The 19,912-nt window shown below is 54.5% G+C and overlaps 4 protein-coding genes across 9 annotated transcripts in view; 1 reads left to right on the top strand and 3 right to left on the bottom strand.

Moving 5' to 3' along the window:
* Positions 1–5,606, top strand: part of SNRNP200 (small nuclear ribonucleoprotein U5 subunit 200) — a 34,998-nt gene extending 29,392 nt beyond the window's left edge. Inside the window, exons 38-45 of one of the 2 annotated variants that reach the window (XM_077191796.1) lie at positions 390–554; positions 1,156–1,277; positions 2,045–2,188; positions 2,701–2,877; positions 3,273–3,433; positions 4,192–4,273; positions 4,506–4,598; positions 5,014–5,606. In XM_077191796.1, coding sequence (XP_077047911.1) covers positions 390–554; positions 1,156–1,277; positions 2,045–2,188; positions 2,701–2,877; positions 3,273–3,433; positions 4,192–4,273; positions 4,506–4,598; positions 5,014–5,157 — 1,088 coding nt within the window. In that variant the 3' untranslated portion in view covers positions 5,158–5,606. The other variant, XM_077191797.1, reaches the window with a different exon arrangement.
* A 732-nt stretch (positions 5,607–6,338) lies between these two features.
* Positions 6,339–12,621, bottom strand: STARD7 (StAR related lipid transfer domain containing 7). Of its 3 annotated transcripts, none has more exons than XM_077191799.1 (9): positions 12,206–12,621; positions 11,842–11,981; positions 11,523–11,572; positions 10,540–10,623; positions 10,264–10,290; positions 9,397–9,479; positions 8,870–8,969; positions 7,980–8,064; positions 6,339–6,615 (listed from the first exon to the last, which is right to left on the bottom strand). In XM_077191799.1, exons 1-9 carry the CDS (start codon positions 12,604–12,606, stop codon positions 6,479–6,481), a joined length of 1,107 nt encoding a protein of 368 aa, XP_077047914.1. In that variant the 5' UTR covers positions 12,607–12,621; the 3' UTR covers positions 6,339–6,478. The 3 variants fall into 3 exon arrangements, with proteins under 3 accessions (XP_077047914.1, XP_077047915.1, XP_077047916.1); XM_077191801.1 differs by lacking the exon at positions 6,339–6,615 and adding an exon at positions 6,807–6,919; XM_077191800.1 differs by lacking the exon at positions 10,264–10,290 and having other exon boundaries at positions 10,513–10,623.
* A 684-nt stretch (positions 12,622–13,305) lies between these two features.
* LOC143696185 (uncharacterized) lies at positions 13,306–15,668 on the bottom strand. 3 transcript variants are annotated; one of them, XM_077191795.1, is made up of 2 exons: positions 15,538–15,668; positions 13,306–15,432 (listed from the first exon to the last, which is right to left on the bottom strand). In XM_077191795.1, exon 2 carries the CDS (start codon positions 15,399–15,401, stop codon positions 14,976–14,978), a length of 426 nt encoding a protein of 141 aa, XP_077047910.1. In that variant the 5' UTR covers positions 15,402–15,432; positions 15,538–15,668; the 3' UTR covers positions 13,306–14,975. The 3 variants fall into 3 exon arrangements, with proteins under 3 accessions (XP_077047910.1, XP_077047908.1, XP_077047909.1); XM_077191793.1 differs by lacking the exon at positions 15,538–15,668 and having other exon boundaries at positions 13,306–14,612; positions 14,902–15,535; XM_077191794.1 differs by lacking the exon at positions 15,538–15,668 and having other exon boundaries at positions 13,306–15,228; positions 15,289–15,535.
* Positions 15,669–15,843: 175 nt separating this feature from the next.
* TMEM127 (transmembrane protein 127) lies at positions 15,844–19,911 on the bottom strand. Its single transcript, XM_054650655.2, has 3 exons — positions 18,440–19,911; positions 17,027–17,191; positions 15,844–16,151 (listed from the first exon to the last, which is right to left on the bottom strand). Exons 1-3 carry the CDS (start codon positions 18,669–18,671, stop codon positions 15,844–15,846), a joined length of 705 nt encoding a protein of 234 aa, XP_054506630.1. The 5' UTR covers positions 18,672–19,911.
* Position 19,912: the final 1 nt, after the last annotated feature.

Below are 19,912 nucleotides of genomic sequence, written 5' to 3'. Positions count from 1 at the left end.
CCATCCCATTATCCCATATTATTATCCCATTATCTCATCCCATTATCCCATGATCCCTTTATCCCACCACATCCCAATCCCATCCACTCCAAACCCATCATTCCCATCCCATCCCAACCCCATCATTCCCATCCCATCCCAACCCCATCATTCCCATCCCATCCCAACCCCATCATTCCCATCCCATCCCAACCCCATCATTCCCATCCACTCCAAACCCATCATTCCCATCCACCCCAATCCCATCATTCCCATCCACTCCAATCCCATCATTCCCATCCACTCCAACCCCATCATTCCCATCCATCCCAACCCCATCATTCCATCCCATCATTCCGATCCCGATCCCATCATCCCCCTGACCCCGTGACCCCCCGATCCCGCCGCAGGCGTGTCCCACCGGCACCTGTCGGATCACCTGTCGGAGCTGGTGGAGCAGACGCTCAGCGACCTGGAGCAGTCCAAGTGCATCAGCATCGAGGACGAGATGGACGTGGCGCCGCTCAACCTGGGCATGATCGCTGCCTACTACTACATCAACTACACCACCATAGGTGCCCCAGAGCCACGGGATTCCGCCCTTTTCCCGAAAAATTCCATGGGGTTTGGGGGTTTGAACCCAAAAAATCCATGGGGTTTGGGGGTTTGGACCCAAAAAATCCATGGGGTTTGGGGGTTTGAACCCAAAAAATCCATGGGGTTTGGGGGTTTGAACCCAAAAATTCCATGGGGTTTGGGGGTTTGAACCCAAAAAATCCATGGGGTTTGGGGGTTTGGACCCAAAAAATCCATGGGGTTTGGGGGTTTGAACCCAAAAAATCTATGGGTTTGGAGGTTTCACAAAAAATAATCCATGGGTATGGGGGTTCCACCAAAAAATCCATGGGTTTGGGGGTTTTCCCCCCCAGAATATCCATGGGTTTGGGGGTTTTCACCAAAAAATCCATGGGTTTGGGGGTTTTCCCCCCCCAAAATATCCATGGGTTTGGGGGTTTTCACCAAAAACATCCATGGGTTTGGGTGTTGTCCCAAAAAAATCCCTACTCGTTTGTTTTCCTTCCAGAAAATCCCTGTTTTGGGATTTCCCCCCCAGATTCCCAATTTTTTTGTATTTTCTCCCCCAAAATTTCCAATTTTTTGCATGTTTTCCCCCAGAACTGTTCAGCATGTCCCTCAACGCCAAGACCAAGGTGCGGGGGCTGCTGGAGATCATCTCCAACGCCGCCGAGTACGAGAACATCCCCATCCGGCACCACGAGGACAACCTGCTGCGCCAGGTCTGGGGTCATTGGGATGGGATCAATGGGGTCAGTGGGATCATTGGGATCCATGGAATGGGGTCAATGGGATCAATAGAATGGGATGGGATCAATGGGAATATCCCCATCCGGCACCACGAGGACAACCTGCTGCGCCAGGTCTGGGATCATTGGGATGGGGTCAGTGGGATGGGGTCAATGGGATCATTGGGATCCATGGGATGGGGTGAATGGGATCAATAGAATGGGGTGGGATCAATGGGAACATCCCCATCCGGCACCAGGAGGACAACCTGCTGCGCCAGGTCTGGGATCAATGGGATGGGATCAATGGGATCAGTGGGATCCATGGAATGGGGTCAGTGGGATCATTGGGATCCATGGGATGGGGTCAATGAGATCAGTGGGGTCAGTGGGATCAATGGGATCATTGGGATCCATGGAATGGGGTCAATGGGAACATCCCCATCCGGCACCAGGAGGACAACCTGCTGCGCCAGGTCTGGCATCGGGATGGGATCCATGGGATGGGGTCAATGGGATGGGTTTGAGAATAGGATCAGTAGGGTTGATGGGATGGGATGGGATCAGTGGGAATGATGGGATGGAATGGGATCTGTGGGATTGGGATGGAATGGGGTGAGATGAGCCCTCAACAATCCCAACCCCATTAATTCCACAATCCCAAAACCTCTCTCCCTCCTCCACCCCGGTGATGAAGCTGATTCTGGGGTCAAGCACTGGTTTGGGGGTTGGGCACTAAAGGGTTTCTCCTGCACCCCCAGCTGTCCCAGAAGGTGCCCCACAAGCTGACCAACCCCAAATTCAACGACCCCCACGTCAAGACCAACCTGCTGCTGCAGGCCCACCTGTCCCGCATGCAGCTGAGCGCGGAGCTGCAGTCGGACACCGAGGAGATCCTCAGCAAGGTGGGACCCCAAAACCCCGCTCGGGGCATGGGGAGTGCAGTGAAGGGTCCTTGGGATGAGGAGCTGGAGAGATCCCCCATCCATCATGGGGTGGGGTGGGATTTGTGGCCAAGGAAAGCGGGACGGGATAATGAGGTTCTTCAGGGGTTCCTCTATCCCATGGGGGCAGTTCTCTGGGAATTCCATCCTATGGGGCCAGTTCTCCAGGAATTCCATCCTGGCTCCATCTATGGGGTCAATTCTGCAGGAATTCCAGCCTGGCTCCATCCCATAGGGTCAGTTCTCCAGGACTGATCCATCCCATGGGGGTCATTTTTCTGGGAATTCCATCCTGGGTCCATCCTATGGGCCCAGCTCTCCAGGGCTTGCCCCATGTGGTCGCTCTTCAGTGGGGCCAGTTCTGCAGGAACTGCTCCAGCCTGGCTCCATCCCATGAGGTCCCCATCCCTGTCCATGTCACCGACCATCCCTGACCATCCCGTCCCTCTGTCCATCTCTGTCCATCTGTCCAGGCCATCCGGCTGATCCAGGCCTGCGTGGACGTGCTGTCCAGCAATGGGTGGCTCAGCCCGGCGCTGGCCGCCATGGAGCTGGCCCAGATGGTCACCCAGGCCATGTGGTCCAAGGATTCCTACCTGAAGCAGCTGCCCCACTTCACCTCCGAGCACATCAAACGCTGCACGGACAAGGTACGGCCCGGGGACACCTGGGGACACCCAGGAGATACCTTGGGACCCAGGGGAGACCTTGGGGACGTTCTAGGGATATCCAAGGGATGCCCAGGGGACACCTTGGGGACACTCTGGGGTACCTAAGGGACATCCAAGGGACACCCAAAGGACACTGGGGACACCTTGGGGATACCTAAGGGACATCCAAGGGACACTTCAGGGACACTTTGGGGACATTTGTGGGGCACTTGTGGGCCACTTGGGGGAGACCTTGGGATCAAGGAGACACCCCGGGAGTACCTTGGGGACACCCAGGGGACACCTTGGGGACACCCAGGGGGCACCCAAGGGATACCTTGGGGATACCCAAGGGACACCTTGGGGACACCTTGGGCCGACTGTGGGCGCTGCAGGGCGTGGAGAGCGTGTTTGACATCATGGAGATGGAGGACGAGGAGCGCACGGCGCTGCTGCAGCTGCCCGAGGCGCAGATCGCCGACGTGGCGCGCTTCTGCAACCGCTACCCCAACATCGAGCTGTCCTATGAGGTGGGGGACAGGGACAGCATCCGCAGGTGAGGCCGGGCTCAGCGGGGCCATTGGGGTCATTGGGATCATCGGGATTGGGACTGGGGTCATTGGGATGGGACTGGGGTCATTGGGATCATTGAGAGTGTTGAGTTCACTGTGATCATTGGGTTGGGGATGGTTCTGCAACTGCTACCCCAGCTTGGAGCTGTCGTGCGGGGTGGGGGACAGGGACAGCATCTGCAGGTGAGACTGGGGTCACTGGGGCCATTGGGGTCATTGGGGTTGGGATTGGAGTCATTGGGATCATTGAGATTGTTGAGCTCATTGCAATCATTGGGTTGGGGATGGTTCTTCAACTGCTACCCCAACATGGAGCTGTCCTATGGGGTGGGGGACAGGGACAGCATCTGCAGGTTTGTATGGGGTCATTGGGGTCATCAGGGTCATTGGGATGGGGTTGGGATCATTGGGATCGTTGGGATCATGGCAATGGAGATGGTTCTTCAACCACTACCCCAACATGGAGCTGTCCTGTGAGGTGGGGGTCATTGGGATGGGGTTGGGATCATTGGGATGGGGTTGGGATCATTGGGATGGGGTTGGGATCATTGGGATCGTTGGGATCATGGCAATGGAGGTGGTTCTTCAACCACTACCCCAACATGGAGCTGTCCTGTGAGGTGAGGGACAGGGACAGCATCCACAGCTCTGTATGGGATTGGCATCAGGACTGGGATCAGGATCACTGGGGTCGCGATCACAGTGTGATCCCACTGTTGCTGATCCCACTGTGTGCCTCCAGTGGCGGCCCCGTGGTGGTGCTGGTGCAGCTGGAGCGTGAGGAGGAGGTCACCGGGCCGGTCATCGCCCCCCTGTTCCCACAGGTACCGCGGCTCGGGATCCCATCCGTCCCAATCGTGTCCCCAATGTCCCCAATGTCTCCACAGCAGCGTGAGGAGGGCTGGGGGGTGGTGATGGGGTGGCAGTGTCTCTGATGTCCCCGATGTCCCCTTGCTGTCCCCACAGAAGCGTGAGGAGGGCTGGGGGGTGGTGATGGGGTGGTGATGGGGTGGCAGTGTCTCTGATGTCCCCGATGTCCCCTTGCTGTCCCCACAGAAACGTGAGGAGGGCTGGTGGGTGGTGATCGGCGACTCCAAGTCCAACAGCCTCATCTCCATCAAACGCCTGACGCTGCAGCAGAAGGCCAAGGTGACACTGGGGTGACAAAGGGGTGACATGGGATGGGTGACACTGGGGGTGACACAGGCGCTGACATGAAGGGGGGGTGACACTGGGTGACATCAAGGTACCATGGGCTGGGTGCCATTGAGGTGCCATGGGCTGGGTCACACCATGGTGCCATGGGCTGGGTGACCCTGGGTGACATCGAGTGCCATGGGCTGGGTCACACCAAGGTACCGAGGTCACACTGAGGTTCCACAGGCTGGGTGACCCTGGGTGCCATTGAGGTGCCATGGGCTGGGTGCCATTGAGGTGCCATGGGCTGGGTCACACCACGGTGCCATGGGCTGGGTGACCCCGGGTGACACCGGGCTGGGTCACACCGAGGTTCCACGGGCTGGGTGACCCCATTGTGACCCCGTGGTGCTGTCCCTGTCCCCAGGTCAAGCTGGACTTTGTGGCCCCGGCAGCGGGCACCCAGCACTACACGCTGTTCTTCATGAGCGACGCCTACATGGGCTGCGACCAGGAGTACAAATTCAGCGTGGACGTCAAGGAGGCCGAGAGCGACTCCGACTCTGACTGAGCCCCTCAGGACCCTCAAAATCCATCAGGATCCCAAATGGCCCTGAGAAAACCCTGAGAATTCCAAAATACCCCTCAGAATCCTAAAACGGCCCAGAGAATTCTAAAAAATCCCTCATGATACCAAATGTCCCTCAGGATCCTGAAAATCCCCCAGGATCCCAAATGTCCCTCGGGATCCCAAAACGATCCCAGTAAAATCCCACAGAATCCCAAAATATCCCAGTAAAAACCAAAAAAATCCCACAGAATCCCCAAATATCCCAGAGAATCCCAAAATATCCCAGAGAATCCCACCCAATACTGTAAAATACCAGAAAATCCCACAGAATCCCAGCAACAATCCCATAAAATCCCCCAGATCTCCCTCCTGCGTTCCCGTTGGTTTGTAGGGTTTGGATGTTTTGTACAGAATTTTTTTTTTAGGTTGGAATAAACTTCGGGATGCGACTCGGCCTCGGTCAGTGCTGGACCCCAAATTCCCAGATCCCAAAATCCTGCACCCCAAATTCCCTGATACCAAAACCCCTGGATCCCAAACATTTGGACCCCAAACTCTTGGGATCCAAAACCCCTGGATCCCAAATTCCTGGACCCCAAATTTCCTTATTCCTGGAGGACATGGGAAGGTCTTGGAGGCCACAGGGGGAGTTTCTTTCCCACTTTATTCCCAGAGTTTTTGGGAAGATTCCCAGATTTTTTCCCAGTTTATTCCTGGTGTTTTTCTGGCAATTCCCAGGGGTTTTTTCCCAGTTTAATCCCCTTTTTTTGGGACAATTCCCAGGTTTTTTTCCCAGTTTATTCCCTTTTTTGGGGGAAATTCCTAGGTTTATTCCTGGTGCTTCTGGGCCAATTCCCATTTATTTTTCCCATTTTATTCCCAGTGTTTTCAGGACAATTCCCAGGTTTTTTTTTCCCATTTTATTCCCAGTGCTTTTAGAACAATCCCCAAATTCATTCCCAATATTTACAGAACAATTCTCAGCTTTTTTTCCCAGTTTATTTCCAGTGCTTCTGGGACAACCCCCCAGAGTTTTTTATTTTTCCCAGTTTATTGCTGGTATTTCCCCATCCATTCCCAGAGTTTTCCTGGGAATTTTCCAGGAATTTTCCCACCATTTTCCCCGTCGTTTTCCCGCCATTTTCCTTCTTTCTCTCCGCCATTTTCTGATCATTTTCCCGCCATTTTCTGGTCATTTTCCCGCCATTTCCTGGATGTTTTCCCGCCATTTTCCTGCTGTTTTCCCGCCATTTCCTGGATGTTTTCCTGCCGTTTTCCAGCTGTTTTCCCACCGTTTTCCAGCTGTTTTCCAGCTGTTTCCTCAGGCGTACTCCAGGTGCTGGGCGGCCCCGCGGGGCTCGGGGCCCTTGGCCGGGCTCAGGTAATCCCTCAGCTCCAGCTCCATTTTCTTGGCCTTCAGCGCCGCCGAGTGCAGCTTCTCCAGGAACTCCGGCATTCCTGCCGACCCCAAAGGCTGGGAAACCCTTCTCCCAAATTTTCCCCCTTTTCCCCCAATTTTCTCCTTTTTTTCCCCATTTTTCTCCCAATTTTTTACCCTTTTCCCTCAATTTTTTCAATTTTTTCTCCATTTTCCCTCCCATTTTTCCCTCCAATTTCTCCCATTTTCTCCCTCCAATTTCTCCCATTTTTTCCCCAATTTTTATCTTTCATCCTCTTCTTTCCCAGTTTTTCTGATTTTTCCCTTTTCCCTCCCCATTTTCCCTTTTTCCCCAGTGCAGCTTCTCCAGGAACTCCGGCATTCCTGCCGACCCCAAAGGCTGGGAAACCCTTCTCCCAAATTTTCCCCCCTTTTCCCCCAATTTTCTCCTTTTTTTGCCCATTTTTCTCCCATTTTTTTTACCCTTTTCCCTCAATTTTTTCCCATTTTTTCTCCATTTTCCCTCCAATTTTTCCCCAATTCCTCCCTCCAATTTCTCCCATTTTTTCCCCAATTTTTCTCTTTTTTCCTCTTTCCCAGTTTTTTTGATTTTTCCCTTTTCCCTCCCCATTTTCCCTTTTTCCCCAGTGCAGCTTCTCCAGGAACTCCGACATTCCTGCCGACCCCAAAAGGTGGGAAACCATTTTCCCCCTTTTCCCCCAATTTTCTCCCTTTTTCCCCCCAATTTTCTCCCTTTTTTCCCCCAATTTTCTCCCTTTCTTCCCCCAATTTTCTCCCTTTCTTCCCCCAATTTTCTCCCTTTTTTTTCCCCATTTTTTTCCCATTTTCCCCAAAATTTTTCTCCTTTTTTTTTACCATTTCCCCCAATTTTTAAATTTTAATTTTTTTTTCTCAATTTTCCCTTCTTTCTCCAATTTTTATCTTTTTTTTCCACTTTCCCCGATTTTTCTTTTTTCCCCCAATTCCCCCCGTATTTTTTATCTTTTTTCCCAATTTTTCCCTTTCCCCCCCAATTTCTCCATTCATCTCAATTTTCCCCCTTCCCTCTCCCATTTTCCCCAGATTTTTCCCAATTTTTCCCCAATTTTTTCCTTTTCCCAAGTGCAGCTTCTCCATGAACTCTGCCATTCCTGGCAATTCCTAAAAGGTGAGAAAAAATTCCCGACCCCTTTCCCCCAATCTTCCCCCCAATATTTCCCACTTTCCCTCCAGTTTTTACCCTCTTTTTTTCCCCATTTTCCCCCCTAATTTTTTCCCTTTTTCACCATTTTCCCCCCAATTTTTACTCTCATTTTTCCCCATTTTCCCCCCTAATTTTTTCCCTTTTTTCACCATTTTCCCCCCAATTTTTCCCCCCAGTTTTTCCTTTCCTTTTCCCCAAGATTTCCCGGGAATTTTGGGGGGTTTTTTTGGGAATTCTCACCGCTGGACACCATCCAGCTGAGGCAGTAGCGCGGGAACACGGTCTGGGGGTTGTCGCTGTACGTCAGCAGGTAATCGAAGCCGTTCTGGAAAACACCAAAACCACCCAAAATTCCCCAAAATCCCAACAATTCCTGGGGGGAAGCGGCCCAGGAGCCACCCCAAGACCCCAAATTCTCCAAATTTCGGGGGCGTTCCCCAATTTTTGGGGATTTTCCGCCCCCTTTTCCCACTCCCGCCCCCAGAACCAACCCCAAACCCCCCAAAATCCTGGGATTTCCCAGGCTTTTTTTGCAGTTTTGCTTCCCTCCATGATTTTTCCCAATTCTTCCCACTTTTTCCCCTATTCCCCAGTATTTTCCCCCACTTTACCCTGGTTTTCCCAGGATTTCCCCAGTTTTTCCAGTATTTTCTGCCAGAATTTTCCTGGGATTTTTCGCCAGTTTTCCTCAGATTTTTCTGTGATTTTTTTCCAGGATTTTCCCCAGTTTTTCCCAGGATTTTTCCCAATTCCCTGTGACTTTCCCAGAATTTTTTCCCGTTTTTCCTGGAATTTTCCAGGATCTTCCTGGATTTTCCCCCAATTTTTCCCATGATTTTCTCAGGATTTTTCCCCAGTTTTTCCAGGATTTTTTCCCAGAACTTTCCTGAGATTTTTCTCCAATTTTCCTGCGATTTTTCCCAGGATTTTTTTCCAGGATTTTCCCAATTTTTCCCAGATTCTTCCCAATGGTTTTCTCAGATTTTTTTTCCCAATTTTCTTAGATTTTTCCTGATTTTTCCCCAATTTTACCACGATTTTTCCCGTGGTTTTCCCCCAATTTTTCCCATGATTTTCTCAGGATTTTTCCCCGATTTTCCCAGTTTTTCTGGGATTTTGGGAGTCCTCACCTCGTCGAAGCCGCGGTGGGGCCGGATCACCATGTGGGATTCGTAGCTCCGAACCCGGACGTGCTCGGGGTCCTCGGGAATCCCGGGATGCTCCACGGCCCTGCCGGGATCATTGGGGAATTTTCCAGGAATTCGGGACCATCCCAAAAAGAATTCGGGGTGGGGGTGGTAAAGCCAAAAGATTCCTGGGAAAACGATGGGAACTGGGATTTTGGGGTGGGAATTCCGTAGGGGGTTTTTTGGGAATTCTGTGGGGTATTTTTTGGGAATTCCATGGGGTTTTTCCAGGAATTCAATGGGGTTTCATCAGGAATTCCATGGGGGGCATTTTTTTTTGGGAATTCCAGGGGTTATTTTTCTGGGAATTCCGTGGGGGTTTTCGGGATTTCCATGGGGGATTTTTCAGGATTTCAATGGGGTTTTTCAGGAATTCCACGAGGGGGTTTTTGGGAAGTCTGTCTAGGAGGGATTTTTGGGTTTTTTTTTGGGGAATTTTGGGAATTCCGTGGGTTTTTCCGATGCCCCACCTGGAGACGAGCACCATGAGGTTGCGGTCGCTGTCGACGCTGTAGCGCCGGACGTAAACGTAATCCCGGGAATACATCGGGTACTGCAGCGGGAACAGCGGCGGGGCCGGGACCCCGGCATGGATCCCAGACCTGGATCCCTGATCCCGATCCCCGATCCCAGACCTGGATCCCGATCCGTGATCCCAGACCTGATCCCAGACCTGATCCCGATCCCCACCCCTGATCCCGACCCCATGTCTCAGGGAACAGGATCAGCCCCAATCCCCGATCCCTGACCCTGATCCCACATCCCTGATCCCAAATCCCAAATTTTGATCCCAGACCCCAAATCTCAGGGGCTCACCAGGAACTGGGTGACCCAGTGGATCCCCTCAGATCCCAGATCCCAATCCCAAATTCCCATGGCTCACTGGGAACTGTGTGGATCACCTCAGATCCTGTGACTGGATCCCAATCCCAAATCCCAGATCCCAAATCCCCATGGCTCACTGGGAACTGCATGACCCAGTGGAGCACCTTGGATCCCAGATCCCAAATCCCGAGTTCCAGACCTCAAATCCCAGAGGATCCCAAATCTCTCACCAGGAACTGCGCGACCCCGTGGATCCTGTCGGATCCCAAACCTCAATCCCAAAATTCAGATCCCAAACCCCAATCCCACGGCTCTCACCAGGAACTGCGCGACCCAGTGGATTCCCTCAGATCCCAACCCCCAGATCCCAAATCCGAAACCCCGAACCCAAACCTCTCAGCAGGAACTGCGCGACCCAGTGGATCCCATCGGATCCCAATCCCCAATCTCAAATTCCAGATCCCAGATCCCAATCCCAGATCCCAGATCCCAGAGGATCCCGTGTTTCTCACCGGGAACTGTGTGACCCAGTGGATCCCCTCAGATCCCAAACCCCAATCCCAGATCCCAGAGGATCCCGTGTTTCTCACCGGGAACTGTGTGACCCAGTGGATCCCAATCCCAGATCCCAAACCCCAAATCCCTGATCCCAGAGGATCCCGTGTTTCTCACCGGGAACTGTGTGACCCAGTGGATCCCAAACCCCAATCCCAGATCCCGAACCCCAAATCCCTGATCCCAGAGGATCCCGTGTCTCTCACCGGGAATTGTGTGACCCAGTGGATCACCTCTGAGCCCGTGGCCGGGTCCCGCTCCACCACGTCGAGCTTGAGCACCAGCGAGTCCCACTGCTTCCGGTACTCGGTGTCCAGCTGGGAACAGCCCAAAAACCCCCAATTCCAGGGAAATCCCGGGAAATCCCAGGGAAATCAGGGGCAGGAAAATCCCAGAAACCAACCCGGGATAATGGGGAAATCCCGGGAAAATGGGATCAGGGGAAAACCCGGGAATAAATCCCAGAATTCTGGGATAAACGGGATCAGGAATGACTGAAAGAAATCCTGGAATTCCAGGAAAAATCAGGATGGGAAATCCCAGAAATAAACCCAGGATAACGGGGAAATCCTGGGAAAATGGGATCAGGAAAAAACCTGGGAATAAATCCTGGAATTCCAGGAGAAATGGGATCAGGAATGACTGAAAGAAATCCTGGAATTCCAAGGAAATCCCAGGGAAATGAGATCGGGGAAAAACGGGATCAGGAAATCCTGGAATTCCAGGAAAAACAAGAATCAGGAATGCCAAGAAAAACCTGGAATGCCAGGGAAAAATGGGAACTGGAAAATCCCAGAATTCCAGGAAAAATGGGATGGGGAAAAGCTGGAATTCCAAGGAAAAATCGGGAGGGAGAAACCCCAGAATTCCAGGGAAAATCAGGATCAGGAATGCCAGGAAAAATCCTGGAATTCCAGAGGAAATTGGGATGGGTTGGGAAAATTGGGAAACCCCTGGAATTCCAGGAAGAAGCAGGGAAAAAATCCCTCCCCACCCTGATCCCAGAAAACCCTCGGGGGGAAATCCGGGATTTCCAGGAATGTTTGGGAAAAACGGGATCAGGAATTCCCTGGGATGGGATCAAAAATGGGAATTTTTCAGGTTTTTCTGGGATCCACCCAGAATTCCCAAAGATTCCCAGGCCTGGAGTCAAATCCTGGCCAGAATTCCAAGAATTCCCAAGGAATCTTTGGGAATTTGGGGGAATTCCGCTCACCTGGACGTTGAAGAATTGCCTGGGAGTGACGTCGGTGTAGGAGCCAAAAACTGCGGGAAAATCCCAAAAATCAGCAAATCCTTGGAATTTCAGGGATTTTGAGGAAATTGGGAATTGGGGAATTCAGGAATTGGGAATTCCAGGAATTTTGATGAATCTGGGATTTTGGTATTTTGGGGATTTGGGAATTCCTGGATTTTGAGAATTGGGGAATTTGGGAATTTCATGATTTTGGGAACTTCCGAATTTGGGGCTTTTGGGAACTCGGGGCTTTGGGATTTCAGGAATTCGGGAATTTGGGAATTCAGGGATTCCCCACCTCGGTACTGGAACAGGGCCGATCCCGGGATGGGGCGGCGCCAGAGCCGGAACTGCTCCCGCTCCATCACCGGCTCCCAGCCCCGCTCCTGCTCCGGGAACGCCTCGGGATCCTCCAGCTGCTGCAGCTCCTGCGCCGACCTGAGGCAATTCCCGGTTTTTATGGGATTGGGAATGAAATTCCCGATATTTATTCCCAATGTCCCATTCCCAGGATCGCATTCCCTGTATCCCTGCCGTTCCCAGTATCCCATTCCCGATATTCCCAATATTCTCAGCATCTCATTCCACACGCTCCATTCCCAGTATTCCCGCCGTTATTCCCGCCGTTATTCCCGGTGTTATTCCCGGTGTTTCCCCCTCACCGCCTCAGCTCCTCCTCCTCGATGCGCTGCCCGTCCCACACGAAGGCCCCGGCACCGATCGCGGCCATCAGGCTGCCCCGCGGCGCGCCCGGCCCGCACCGGCCCCGGGGCCCTCCCCAGCGGCCGCGCCCGGAGCCGCCGCTCCCGGAGCCGCTCCCGGTTCCTCTCCCGGTGCCGCGGGCCGCGTCCCCGGGCCCGCCGCGCTGCCGGGCCCGGCGCGCCCTCCCGCAGCCGCAGTGGCGGGCGAGCAGCGCCAGCAGCAGCGGCAGCGGCGCGGGGCCGGGGGAGGCTCCGCCGCTGGCCCCGCCGGTGGCTCCGGTGGCGCCGCGGGCGGCGAGCGCGGCCAGCGGCCGCCACATGCCGGCCCCGCCGCGCCGCGCGTCGCGCTCGAGCCGCGTCATCGCCGCGCGCCGCGCCGCTATTGGTCGGCACCGCACCGCCCCGCGCGGTGATTGGCTGGAGGGAATGAAGCCACGCCCAGCAGCGCGTGATACTGGAAGGGGGTGTGAGGGTGAGAGGGAGACGGGGGCGAAGCGGTGGGCGGGGCTTCTGCGTGGCCCCGCCTCCCGAGCCGCTATGGCGTCGGGGGGGTTTTGGGGGATTTTCGGGGGTTTTGGGGATTTTCGGGGTTTTTTGGGACGCTCTTCGTGTTGTTATGGGGCGCTGTGGGGTCTGGGCGGTTCCGGCCTTCCCATTGGTCCGAGCAGTGCCGCCCCGCGCGGTGATTGGCTGCAGAGGGGAAGCCGCGCCCACCCGCGCATGGTACAGGAAGCGAGAGCGGCAAGGGCGAAAGGGGAAGGGGGCGGGGCTTGGGTGGGGAAGTTTGGGGCGGGGCTTGAGCGGGACCACGCCCCCAGCGGGGATCAAGGGCGAGAATCTTTGGGATCCAGCCAAGTTTTTATGGGATCCAGCCCCTTTTTTCCGGGATCCATCCCCATTTTTCAGGATCCACCCCCTCCCCATTCCCAACCACCCCCCCGTCTCTTTCCCCCCCTTTATTCCCCCAAATCCCGCGGCCGATCCCAAATCCCAAAATCCCTGAGCAAGGCCTCCCTCCCTTCTCCCATCCCGGGGTTCTTTTGGGAATTCTTTCCGGAAAATCCCATTTTTCACAGATTTATTCGCGCCCTCTTTGCATATCCAGGGAATCCCGACGCTTTTCCCGGCGGATCCCAAATCCCGGGATTTTCAGGGTCAATTTGGCTCCTCCCGAGCCTTTCCCGGGATTTTTTTTTTTTTTCCTCGGAATTTTTATTTTTCCAGGATTTTTCTGGGATTTCCATCCTGGGGGAGCTCTTGCATAGCCAGGGGGAAGAAAAAATGGGAAAAAAAGAGCAGGAAAATGGGGATAAAAGCGGGAAATTCGGGATAAAAGCAGGAAAATCGGGATAAAAGCATCGGGACCTCCAAGGAGTCGGATCCCGGGGTTAAAATTCCCTAAAAATTCAGGAGATTCCCTGAAAAATCCCCCCTGAGCCGAAGCATTCCAGGAATGGGAATTTTGTTGGGAATTTCAATCCTGACGGGATTTTTCCTGTTTTGTTTTTTTGTTTTGTTTTGTTTTGGCCCCAAATTTCTGGGAAAAATCAGAGCAGGGAAAAAAATTGGGAATTTTGTGAGGGGAAAAAGTGGGATGGGAGTGGAGGGATTTGCATAAAAGCTCCGGGTGTTTCCAGCAGGGCTCATCCCGATTTCCGGGGAGGCCAAAATTCCCAAATTTTCGTGGGACGATCCCAAAAAAAAAAAAAAAAAACCAAAAAAACCCAAAGGCGATCCTGGAATTCCCAGAGCCTGGAATAAAGTGCAGAATGTCCATGGGTGGGGAAAGGGGGAGCGGGCACGGGAATTCCCAAATTTTTAAATAGGGGGAGAAATGTTCCTGTGGGAAAAGGGGGGGCTGAGCCGGGAGAGGGGCTGGGCTGGGGGATCCCAAAGTTTGGGATCTGGTGGGAATCGGGGATCCCAGAGTTCTCATTCCAGGGGGAATCGGGGATCCCAAAGTTCTGGATCCGTTGGGAATTCCTGGTCCCAAAGTTCTCAGCCCAAGGGGACCCCAAAGCTCTGGATCCGTTGGGAATTCCTGATCCCAAAGTTCTCAGTCCATGGGGAATGGTGGATCTCAAAGTTCTTGATCCACAGGGAATTGGGGATCCCAAGGCTCTCAGTCCATGGAGATCCCAAAGTTCTCGATTCATTGGGAATTGGGGATCCCGAAGTTCTCAGTCCAGGCGGATCCCACTCCCCCCATTCCAAGGAAAACCCACCTGGAGCAGGAGAGCCATGGAACCAACTCCGGGATCGAGGCCCTGGAAGATCTCCAGAGATCCACCTGGAGAAATCCTTTGCTGGAAGAACTTTTGGGATCCACCTGGAGAAATCCTTTGCTGGAAGAACTTTTGGGATCCACCTGGAGAAATCCTTTGCTGGAAGAACTTTTGGGATGCACCTGGAGAAGCCCATCCCTGGAAGAACTTCCTGTGTCCATCCAGACCAATCCTTTGCTGGAAGACCTCTTGGGATCCACCTGGAGAAATCCTCTGTAAGAGCTCTTGGAGCTCTTGGAGCTCTCAGGGTCCACCTGGACAAACAGTTTGGTGAAAGAGCTCCTGGGATCCATCCAGAGAAATCCTTTGCTGGAAGAGTTCCTGGGATCCACAGGGACAGATCCTGCCCTGGAAGAACCTCCAGAGATCCACCTGGAGAAATCCTTTGCTGGAACATCTCCCGGGACCCAGCTGGACAGATCCTCCCCTGGAAGAACCTCCTGACATCACCCCAGCCCCATGGGGACAATCTGGCCTCTCTGTCCGTCCACCACCATCATGGTGGCCACCATCACGATGACCACGATGACCACAATGACCATGATCATGGAGGCCACCATCATGATGACCACGATCATGGTGACCACAATCAAGGTGACCACAATCAAGGTGACCGTGATGATGTTGGCCACGATCACAATGACCGCCATGGCAATGATCATGATCATGATGACCATGATCACAGTGACCAGAATCAAGGTGACCACGATCATGGTGGCCACCATCACGATGACCATGATCACAGTGACCAGAATCAAGGTGACCACGATCATGGTGGCCACCATCACGATGACCATGATCATGGTGATCATGGTGACTGGGATCAAGGTGGCCACCACCCCGCTGACCGCCATCACAGTGGCTGCCATCATGATGACCAGGATCACAGTGACTGGGATCAAGGTGACCACAATCGTGGTGGCCACCACCATGATGACCACCATCACGGTGACTGGGATCAAGGTGATCAGGATGATGGTGGCCACCACCATGATGACCATGATCAAGGTGACCACAATCAAGGTGACCACCCATCATGCTGACCGGGATCAAGGTCGCCACCACCCCAATGTCTGCCATCAAGGTGGCCACCACCCCGCTGATCATGATCATGGTGATCATGGTGACCGGGATCAAGGTGATCAGGATGATGGTGGCCTCCACCATGATGACCACGATCACGGTGACCGGGATTAAGGTGGCCACCATCATGGTGGCCACCATCACGATGACCACGATGATGGTGACTGCAATCAAGGTGACCACCCATCACGCTGGCCGCCATCACGGTGGCCACCATCACGCCGGCCGCCATCAGGGCGTGTACGCGGGCGGCGGCTGGAACTGGTTGACCACCTCGTAGTCGGGCCCGTAGGGCTCGGCCTCCTCCATCTCGGAGAGCAGCTCCAGGGCCTGCTCCTCCTCCTCGCTGGGGTAGTGCCGGAGCAGGTTGGCGGCCGTGGCCAGGATGGAGGCGCCGCCCGCCCCGGCCACCAGGTAGAAGCTGACGGCGAAGGTGACGAACACCTGGGAGCCGTGGTACTTCTTGTGCTGCTGCTGCTGCGCCAGGAGCAGCTCCGAGGCCCAGTAGCAGAACCCGATCACCGTGGCGCACTGCAGGACTGGGAAAAATGGGGGAAATTGGGTTAGATTTGGGAAAAGTTGGGAAAAATGGGGGAAAAAATGGGAAAAAATGGGAAAAAATGTGGTGGGTGTGGGGTCTGGGGTCTCCAGGAGCAGCTCCGAGACCCAGGAGCAGAAACCGATCACTGTGGCCACTGCAGGACTGGGAAAATGGGGGAAATTGGGTTGGATTTGGGGAAAAATGGAAAAAAAAAGGGAAAAAAAGGGAAAAAAAGGGAAAAAAATGGGAAAAAATGGGAAAAAATGGGAAAAAATGGGGTGGGTGTGGGGTCTGGGGTCTCCAGGAGCAGCTCCGAGGCCCAGTAGCAGAACCCGATCACCGTGGCCACTGCAGGACTGGGAAAATGGGGAAAATTGGGTTGGATTTGGGGAAAAATGGGAAAAAAATGGGAAAAAATGGGAAAAAAATGGGAAAAAATGGGAAAAAATGTGGTGGGTGTGGGGTCTGGGGTCTCCAGGAGCAGCTCCAAAGCCCAGGAGCAAAAACTGCTCATGGCTGCACACTGCAGGACTGGAAAAATGGGAAAAAATTGGCTAGATTGGGGAAAAACATGGAAAAATGGGTTGGGTTGGGAAAAAAATGGGAAAAAATTGGTTAGATTGGGAGAAAATGGGAAAAAATGGGAATGAATGCGGATTTTGGGAGGGGGGGGGAATTTTGTTGCTTTTTTTTTTTAATTTCCAGGGGATTTTTGGGTGGAATTCCACTGTGCTTTTTTTAATTCTGGGGGGATTCTGGGGGGATTTTTGGGTGGAACTTCACCACTTTTTTTTTTAATTTTTGGGGGGATTTTTGGATAGAATTTCACCACTTTTTTTTTAAATTTTTGGGGTGTTTTTGGGGTGGCCCCACCTGTGAGGATGTGGGCGAAGGCGTAGCGCCGGGTGATTTTCAGGGCCGGGTGTTTGGGCCCGAAGACGTCAAGCAGGAAAGCGCCGAGGCTGCACAGGATGCCCAGGAAGCAGAAAGCAGCAATGACCCGGAGCAGCAGCACCGTCTGTGGGTTCATGCAGAAATCTGGGGGGGAAAAAGGGGAAAAAAAATGGGAAAAAACGGGATTAAAGGCAAGAAAATTTGGGTGTTTTAACAAAAAATCTGATTTTTCAGCAAAAAAACCCCGAGTTTCTGCACAAAAAAAAATCTGATTTTTTGCCCAAAAAAAATAAAGAAAATTTGGGGTGGAAAAGGGGAAGGTCTGGGGAGATTTTTGGGGGGAATTTTGGGGGGATTTTGGGCAGATTTTTGGGTAGATTTTTTTTGGGATTTTTGGGGAGATTTTTTTGGGGGCAACAAATCCAAACATTCCTTTAAATGCCAACACCACCCCTTTGAGCAAATCCCTGTAATTAGGGATAGCTCACTGATTAGGAATAGCTCGTTAATTAGGGGTGAGTGAATTGCTAATCAGGGACAGGTCATTAATTAGGGGTGAGTTGTTAATTAGGGGTGAGTCCCTGCGCCCGAGGGGGAGGAGCAAGGCTGGAAAAATGGGAATGGGAAATTCCACGGGAACGGGGAGGGAGGAGGGAGAGGAGAGAAGGTTCTGGAAATGGACAAAAAGGTCTGGAAGGAACAGAGGAGACTGGAAGGCCACAGAAGGTTCTGGAAGGGACAGAAAGGACTGGAAGGGACAGATGGACACAGAAGGACACAGAAGGTTCTGGAAGGGACAAGAAAGGACTGGACTGGAAGGCCACAGAAGGTTCTGGAGGGTTCTGGAAGGGACAGAAGGGTCTGGAATGGACAGAAGGCACTGGAAGCCCACAGAAGGTTCTGGAAGGGACAAGAAAGGACTGGAAGGGACAGATGGACATAGAAGAACACAGAAGGTTCTGGAAAGGTCTGGAAAGGAACAAAAGGACACAGAAGGCTCTGGAAGGCACAGAAAGACACAGAAGGTTCCAGAGGGGGCAGAAAGCCATGGAAGGCTCAAGAAGACCACAGAAGCTTCTGGAAGGGGACAGAAGGGACAGAAGGTTCAGGAAGGGGACAGAAGGGACAGGAAGGGGACAGAAGGGACAGAAGGTTCTGGAAGGGGACAGAAGGACACAGGAGGCTCAGGAAGGGGACAGAAGGCTCAGGAAGGGGACAGAAGGGACAGAAGGTTCCGGAAGGGGACAGAAGGCCACAGAAGGTTCTGGAAGGGGACAGAAGGCCACAGAAGGTTCCAGAAGGGCACAGAAGGACCCAGGAGGCTCAGGAAGGGCACAGGAGGCTCAGGAAGGGACGGAACGCCACGGAACGTTCCGGAAGCGCCGCGCTCACCTCGGAGCAGCTCGGGCTGCACGAAGCCCAGCACGTCGGCCACGCCCAGCTCCTGGCGGGCGCAGGTGCCGCCGTGGATGCGCAGCCAGGCGGGCTCGGCCAGCGCGGTGCAGAGCGCGGTGATCGCCAGCGCCCCCGGCAGCGCCGACGCCAGGCTGCGCTCCGGCTGCTTGGGCAGCGCCGCGCCACGGCGCCGCGACGGAACCGGGCCCGCCGCGCCCGCCGCGTACATGGCGGGGACGGGAACGGGAACGGGGACGGGAACGGGAATGGGAACGGGAATGGGGTTACGGACACTGGCCCTCGGGCACTGGAACCGGCGCCGGGAATGGAACTGGGAATGGAACCGGGACCGGTACCGGGGTTACAGATGCCGGCCCTGGATCACCAGGACTGGGACTGAGACTGGAACCGGAACCAGGAATGGAACCAGGACTGGGGTTACGGATACCAGCCCTGGGTCACTGGAACCGGGACTGGAACTGGGAATGGAACTGGGACCAGGATCGGGGTTACAGACACCAGCTCTGGGTCACCAGGACCAGGAGTGGAACTGAGACTGGAACCAGCACCGGGACTGGAACCGGGACCGGCACCGGGAATGGAACCAGGACCGGCGCTGGGGTTACGGACACCTGGTCTGGGTCACGGGGATAGGACTGGAACTGGGACAGGAAACAGGAACGGGACTGGGACTGGAACTGAAACTGGAAACAGGAACGGCGCTAGGACTGAGACTGGCACAAGGGTTACGGACACTGGCCCTGGGTCACTGGAACCGGCCTGGGGCTGGAACCGGTACCGGCACTGGGGTAATGGACACCTGCTCCGGGTCCCGGTACCGGTCACCGACACCCACTCCGGATCACCGGGAGCGGTTCCGGGTCACCAGCACCTGCTCCAGGACCCCCGACACCGGCCCGGGGTACCCTATACCGGCCCTGGGGTAACTGGTACTGGTTCCGGGATCCCCGGTACCGGTTCCCGACTTGCGGCACCCTCCCCGCGTCACCGACACCCGCTCCGGGGCACCGCTACTGGTTCCGGGACCCCCGACAGCCCTCCGGGATAACCGGTACCGGCTCCGGGACCCCTGGCACCGCCCCGGGATCCCCGGTACCGGTTCCCGACTCCCGGCACCCTCTCCGCGTCACCGACACCCGCCCAGGGATAACCGGTACCGGTTCCTGGACCCCTGACACCCCTCCGGGATAACCGGTACTGGCCCTGAGGTCACCGGTACGGGCTCCGGGACCCCCGACACCCGCCCCGGGTTCACCGGCAGTGGCTTCTGACACCGATCCCGGTCGCTCGGAACGCGCTGAGCCCGGCCCCGATCCCCGACAGCGGCCCCGGGACAGGCGGCGCCGGTGCCGATCCCGGGACAGGCGGTGCCGGTGCCGATCCCGACCCCGCCGGGCCCCGGCAGCGGCTCCGGGCCCTCCTCACGGCCCCGCCCCGCCCGGCCGCGCT

The sequence above is a fragment of the Agelaius phoeniceus genome, chromosome 30 (genome assembly GCF_051311805.1).
Source record: "Agelaius phoeniceus isolate bAgePho1 chromosome 30, bAgePho1.hap1, whole genome shotgun sequence".
In the NCBI taxonomy this organism is placed as follows: domain Eukaryota; kingdom Metazoa; phylum Chordata; class Aves; order Passeriformes; family Icteridae; genus Agelaius; species Agelaius phoeniceus.
The sequence above is the reverse complement of the archived record's forward strand: the minus strand, read 5'-3'. Positions and strand labels throughout refer to the sequence as shown.

What these genes read in the sequence shown, in the direction of transcription:
- STARD7 (XM_077191800.1), bottom strand. Translation starts at nt 12,606, where the DNA reads ATGACGCGGCTCGAGCGCGACGCGCGGCGCGGCGGGGCCGGCATGTGG. An exon ending in GGCAATTCTTCAACGTCCAG is followed by an intron (nt 10,624 to 11,522) that starts GTGAGCGGAATT and finishes GGCTGTTCCCAG; the next exon opens with CTGGACACCGAGTACCGGAA. An exon ending in CTCATGGTGCTCGTCTCCAG is followed by an intron (nt 8,970 to 9,396) that starts GTGGGGCATCGG and finishes TGATCCCGGCAG; the next exon opens with GGCCGTGGAGCATCCCGGGA.
- LOC143696185 (XM_077191793.1), bottom strand. Translation starts at nt 15,530, where the DNA reads ATGGTCATCATGGTGGTGGCCACCATCATCCTGATCACCTTGATCCCA.
- TMEM127 (XM_054650655.2), bottom strand. Translation starts at nt 18,671, where the DNA reads ATGTACGCGGCGGGCGCGGCGGGCCCGGTTCCGTCGCGGCGCCGTGGC. An exon ending in GCAGCCCGAGCTGCTCCGAG is followed by an intron (nt 17,192 to 18,439) that starts GTGAGCGCGGCG and finishes TTTCCCCCCCAG; the next exon opens with ATTTCTGCATGAACCCACAG. An exon ending in CTTCGCCCACATCCTCACAG is followed by an intron (nt 16,152 to 17,026) that starts GTGGGGCCACCC and finishes CATTTTTCCCAG; the next exon opens with TCCTGCAGTGCGCCACGGTG.